This window comes from Empidonax traillii, unplaced genomic scaffold, assembly GCF_003031625.1.
Source record: "Empidonax traillii isolate 1590-97213 ecotype Southwest subspecies unplaced genomic scaffold, ASM303162v1 scaffold2381:size25611, whole genome shotgun sequence".
NCBI lineage: Eukaryota > Metazoa > Chordata > Aves > Passeriformes > Tyrannidae > Empidonax > Empidonax traillii.
In genome coordinates, this window is record NW_020957574.1 from 1 (window position 1) to 6,446 (window position 6,446).

The 6,446-nt window shown below is 38.7% G+C and overlaps 1 protein-coding gene across 1 annotated transcript in view; it reads left to right on the plus strand.

Moving 5' to 3' along the window:
* Window positions 1–3,847: 3,847 nt before the first annotated feature.
* LOC114071880 (putative ALMS1-like protein) overlaps window positions 3,848–6,446 on the plus strand; it is a gene marked incomplete at its 5' end in the record, with an annotated part of 4,234 nt that continues 1,635 nt past the window's right edge. Inside the window, 3 exons of the mRNA XM_027909766.1 lie at window positions 3,848–3,962; window positions 4,973–5,098; window positions 5,710–5,951. Of these exons, the coding sequence (XP_027765567.1) occupies window positions 3,848–3,962; window positions 4,973–5,098; window positions 5,710–5,951 (483 nt within the window). The remainder of the gene's footprint in view (window positions 3,963–4,972; window positions 5,099–5,709; window positions 5,952–6,446) is intronic.

A 6,446-nucleotide genomic window follows, 5' to 3' on the forward strand; every position in this document is an offset into this window, starting at 1 on the left:
GCTGTTGGTTCGGTTTGAGTGCTGGAATTATTTGGAATTTGGGGTATTATTTGGAATTTTGGGGATTATTTGGTCTGGCTGAGTGTTGGTGCTAAACTGCTTCAGTTTAATTAGTTTTAGACTTATTTAAAACCTGAGAATTCCAGGTGAAAACTGGAATTTTAAGGGAGAGAAAATAATTTCTTCATCCAATTTGGCCGTTGCCCTTTGGAGGAGGAAGGAAAATATCCTTAAAGAGGGATTTGACGTGGATTTGGTGTAAAAATTACACAGTTTTGGGGTTCTATAATATTCTTTAATGCTAAAAAGTTCAGGAACAAATGAGAAATATGGAAATATTTCTTTGGGTTTTTTTCTGTTACCAGAAGAAAGTGGTTTTGTCATCATTAGTAGTAGCTTTAATTGAAATTATTTTTTCTAATTTTATAGAGATAAAATAGGAATAGAAGCTCAAAGTCTGGGTGGTAAATGATGAAAACGATTTGAAAGTAATTAAGAAGGAAAAGAACTAAAAAATAACGCAAATACTTAAACCTGGGGGAGAAACAATTTTTCAAGGTGCAAAATGGTTTTAAAATATTTGAATTAATATTCTTATGACATTTATCTAAAGGTGAAATAAAACTGCCGTAATTATTATTTTTATTGATGACATTTCTTTAAAGGCAAAATAAAAATATCCTAAAATTTGGAATCTTAAGACCATTCACATTGACCATCCACCAATTAAATTATCCAGCATTTCTGGCCTGATTGTAATATTTAGGTAATTATTTCATTCCCCATTCCATTCATAAAAGGAATATTTCAAGGTCTGTTTGGACCTTAAACCTAAATCTGATCTTTTTCCTGGTCAAATCACCTGGGAGGAAATAAATGGAATTAATACTTAAAGGCTTATTAAAGGCATTGACCCCACAAGGCTTTAGAAACTCAGATTTTTTTTATCTCCTGATGTAAAATTAGTTAAATAAAACCCCTATAAAGACACACATGGCCCAGGAGTGAGAAAAAATATAAGAAAAAAATTTAAAAAAAAAAAAAAAAAAAGAAGAAATGAGAGAAAAAATAAGGAGTGAGAGAAAATAGATGGAAACCCAGCAACTTAAATTTAAAATTCAAATTTTTTCACTTCTCTGCTGCTTGACTAGGAAAAAAAAAAATCGAATTTTATTCGTATTTTTAGCTTCGAATGTGTGTTTTGGAGGCAGAGAACCTTTCCCTGCTCCCAGAGAAATTCCTGCAGGAGTTTTTCAGGGAATTGCTGCATTTTGGAGCTGAGTTTTTTGGGGTTTTTTTGGGTTTTTGACAACCCATTGTCAGCTTTGCTTTTTTTATTTATAGCCCAGCAGGTTTTTCTCTCTCCCAGTTTCTGTTCCCTCTGAATCTGCCATCTGGTAGCAGGTCCAGAGCTAAAGGTTGTGCTGAAATCATGGAATATTCTCCTCCCAGCAGGAATATTTGTGTCAATATTCAGGATTTAAGGGCTGCAGGGAAATGGGATATTTGGGATTTTTTTTCTCCTTTATTTTTGATTAATAATTTTTTTTTTATTCTGAGAAAATATTGGATTTGGGGTTTATTTTTTAAAAGAAATAATGTGTATCCAAGGCTTGTGGCGGGTGCCTCTCCTAGAGCTGGGATTGTTTTGTGGAATTTAAAATCCCCCAGATTTATAGGAGGAAAGATTTAGGAAATTTAAAAAAAAAAATCTGTGTTTATGAGAGTAAAAATTTATGAAATTAAAAAAAAAAATCACAGATTTATAAGAGTAGAAATTTATGAAATTTTAAAAACCCCGATTTAATGGGAATAAAAATTCATGAAATTAAAAAAATCCCAGGTTTGTCAGAGTAAAAATTTATGAAATTAAAAAAAATCCCAGGGTTTTTAGGAATAAAACATTATGGAATTTAAAAAATAACAGATTTACAGGAGCAAAAATTAAAGGAATTTAAAAAAAAAACCCATGGATTTATAGGAATAAAAATTGGTGAAATTAAAAACAATCCCAGATTTATAGGAGTAAATATTTATGAAATTTTTTAAAAAATCCCCAATTAAATAGGAGTAAATATTTATGAAATTTTAAAAAATCTAGGTTTATGAGAGTAAAAAATTATTGAAATTTTAAAAAATTCCTGATTTAATAGCAATAAAAATTCATGAAATTAAAAAAATCCCAGGTTTGTAGGAGTAAAAATTTATGGAATTTTAAAAAATCCCCGATGTAATAGGACTAAAAATTTATTAAATTAGAAAAAGAACAAACAGGTTTATAGGACTAAAAAGTTGTGGATTTTAAAAAATAATGGGATTATAGGAGTAAAAATTTATTAAATTAAAATCCTGGATTTGTCGGAGTAAAAATTTATGCAATTAAAAATTTATGCAAAAAATCCCAGGTTTGTAGGAGTAAAAATTTATGAAATTTTAAAAAATCCCCAATTTAATAGGAATAAAAATTCATGAAAGTAAAAGAATCTCAGATTTTTATAGGAGTAAAAATTTATGAAATTTAAAAAAAAAAAAAACAAGTTTATGAGGGTAAAATTTGCCTCTTTTTAATATTGCAATAAAATGATGTTTAGCATCGAAGTGGTGACAGCAAAACTCCAATGAAAAGGGGATAAAGAAGCCTCTGTTCATTTCCATGGAATTAGGAATTACTCCTCGGATCCTAATGGGATCAACGGGAAAAAATTCAGTGCCATAATTAAAAAGGATTTATAGATCAAAAAGATTGGGCCCCAAATTCCAGCTTTTTAAACGGCTTTAGTATTTCAAATTGATTTATTTTACCCATGTTGTGCTTTTTTTTCACCCCTCAGCTTTCCCTGGTGTTGGAAGGTGTGAAATCCCTATTTTGCCTCGGCCCTGCTCATTCCAGGGATTTCTTGGGTTTGATTTTCCCCACCTGGACAACTTGGGGTGGTGGAACTTCCCGTGTTTTGAGAGGGTTTGGTGCCGATGGTCCAAAACTGCAATTCCCTGGGAATTTACAGACCTATGCTTGGATCTTCCAAGGCAGTTTGTCCCTCTGGAAAACCTGGCAAGGTTGGAGAGGCCGTGGATCCAGGATTCAGTCCGGGTGTTCATTCCCCCTCTTTCCAAAGCAGGAATATTCCACGGAAGTGCAGCAAGTGATTTGGCCACAGCCAAGGGGTTTTGTTCATCTCTTGTCCTGTTGACTTGGGATGTGGAATCCTGGAATCGTTTGGGTTGGAAGGGACCTTAAAGATCATCCAGTTCCACCCCCTGCCATGGGCAGGGACACCTTCCACCAGCCCAGGTTGCTCCAACCTGGCCTTGGACACTTCCAGGGATCCAGGGGCAGCCACAGCTTCTCTGCCCAACCTGTGCCAGGGCCTGCCCACCCTCACAGCCAGCAATTCCTTCCCAATATCCCATCTAAGTCTCCCCTTTTCCACTCTGAAGCCATTCCCTGTGTCCTGTCCCTCCATGCCTTGTCCCCAGTCCCTCTCCCGCTCTCCTGGAGCCCCTTCAGGCCCTGGAAGATTTCCCTGGAGCCTTCTCTTCTCCAGACTGAACATCCCATATGAGCAGGAGGATCTCAGCACTCAGGATCTGATCCCAGGTGGGCTCTTCCCTACACAAAGAACGTGCTTTTCCCTATAAAATGGGATGCTGGAAGTGCCTTGGAGGATGAATGAGGACGAACCCAAGGCTGGCACAGCAGTAGGAGACCCTGATCAACACTTAAATAAGAACAGGATCAGCCCACAACAAGGAAAAAAAAATTGTGACCATCACTTTTTTGCTGCTTTCTGATTATTTTGCTGGGAATTTCAGGAATTTCCGATCTCTTTCCTCTTGTTTTCCTTAGAGCACCATCGCCTTTTCCTCGGATTCCACCTGTGCCAGCAGCACCTCGTGGGGTCCCAGCTGTGCCCTCAGCACCAAGAGACGGACACGGATGCTGAACAAAGGGATCCAGGCGGGTGAGTCCCTGAATTCCAGGCTTTTCCTCCTGCCCTTCGTGTCCCTGGAAACCCCTCTCCAAAATCCGGGTGTTTCTGGTGATGGGTCTGTACAAGCAGCACCCTTCCAATTAATTCACCGCCGGAGAAAGGCTTAAAGGCGCCAATTTAAAATAAACTGTTTAATTTCCGTCCTTTAATAACCAATCTTCTCAAAATTGGTTAAAGCTCTGCTTTAATAACCAATTTTCTCACTTTTCAACTCCTCCACCTCAGTTTTTGAGCCGCTTTCAGCAGCAAAGGTGAACCAACTGTCTTTTTTTGTACATTGTTTTTTTTTTTTTTTTCCTCCAGACATCTGTTGCTCCCAGAATGTATTTTGCAGGCATGTGCTATTTCAGTGTTCCATGTTCTTCCTGGTAATATTTGGGATGGTAAATTCTATTTAAAGCTGACCCTGGCCCGGTGCAATTCTGCGTTTGGGGGTGGGTGTTTTGGGTTTTTTTTGGTGCTAATTATCAGTTTCTTCGTTGCTTTCATTTACACCCCAACTCCCCATCTTCACATTGAGGAACGGCCTTGTTTTATTCATCAGATGTATCAATTATTTATTTTTCACTGCCTTTTTTTTTCCCCCCTGTGATTCAATCAGAAAAGCATTTTCATGGGCCATAATTTTGAATTGAATCAGAAAAGTGTTTTCCTGGCCCACAGTTTGTTCAGGTTTAATTCCCACTTGCCCCATATAAATGTACATTTTGCTTTGTGTGTTTGGGTCACACCACTTTAATTTCGCTCTGATTATCACCCTGTGACAATCCTGATCGCTGGAAACTCTCCTTGATTTGGAAGTGAGAATAATAAATAAAAATTAAAAAAAACCCAACTAAAACGTTTTGACTTTTTAAGGTGGGGGAGAAACCAAACGATTCTTCAGCTTCTCATTAAAATTAAGGGTCACCCCCAGCGCTTCGTGTGGCACTTCCAGCTGCTCTTGGAATAAGAAATTCCTGCTTTGTTTGCAATTCCAGGAGACCTGGAGATTGTGAACGGTGCGACCAAGAGGAACACCCGAGATGTTGGATTGACTTTCCCAACGCCAAGACCCGTCCAGCCATCCCAAAGCATCCCTCGGGAATGCTGGCATCGTGTCCATGGTAATTTGGGGGTGTTGTTTTTATATATATGTTTATATTGAATAAAATTTATAGAAAACCAACGCAAAAATATTTTTATGTCTCTATATTCATTTTTATATATGTATATATTTATAATATAGATTTAATAAAGACATTTTAGACAAAACCACTGCCAAAAATATTTATATGCCTGTATATTTATACATATATATTTATATATTTACAATATGTATTTAATAAAGAAAATTTAGAAAAAAACTGCAAAAAAATTTTAAAAATTAAAAATTATATCATATATGTTGTATATAAAATGTATACAATACTCAGTAAGTCAGTTCTTACTCTGATTTAATCCAGAAATTCGATACAAAACCACTGCCAAAAATATTTATATATATATTTATAATTATATACTTAATAGAGAAAATTTAGACAAAACCACTGCCAAAAATATTTTTAAATTTTAAAAAAAAAAAAATTGTACTTTATGTTTTGTATATAAAATTTATACAGTAATCAACAAGTCAGTGCTTACTCTGGGATTCCTTCGGGAAAAGAACCATGGCAGGGAATGAACAGGACACACCTTTGTCTCCCACTCTTCATTCTCCCCCATACTCTTTCAACAGGGACTTCATGGTTTGTCCCAGGAGAAGGCTTGAAATCCGAATCTAGGAAAGAAAACCATTCCAGTGCCGTTTCTGGCCCTGGGCCATCCTGGTTCGAGCCCTGGACCAACACCAAGCCCTGGAGGGAACCGCTCCGGGAGAAGAACTGGGAAGGGCAGCAGCACCTCGTGGTTCCAGCAGCAGCTCCGGACAGAGGGGCTGGGAAGGGGCCTGTGCTGCCCTTTGTGAAGCTCACGCTGCAGGTGAGGGACCCTCCACTCTGGGGCTGCTGAGATCTCCGGGGATTTAGAATTCTGGGATGGTTTGGGTTGGAGGGGACCGTAAAGATTATCCAGTTCCACCCCTGCCTTGGGCAGGGACACCTTCCACTAGCCCAGGGTGCTCCAACCTGGCCTTGGGCACTTCCAGGGAATGGGCTGTGGGTTGTTTCAAGGGTTGTGCTGGATCTTTTTGTTCCTTGTTTTTATTTCCCCTCGTGTCTGCAGCTCCCTCAGGAGGGGAGGGAGAGGCCAGCACTGCCCTCTTGTCTCTGGTGAGCAGGGACAGCACCCAGGGAATGGCTGGAGCTGTGTCAGGGCAGGCTCAGGGTGGATCTCAGCAGAAGGTTCTTCCCCCAGAGGGTGGTTGGCACTGCCCAGGCTCCCCAGGGCAGTGGGCACAGCCCCAAGGCTGCCAGAGCTGCAGGAGGGTTGGGATGATCCTCTGGGGCACAGGGTGGGATTGTTGGGGTGTCTGTG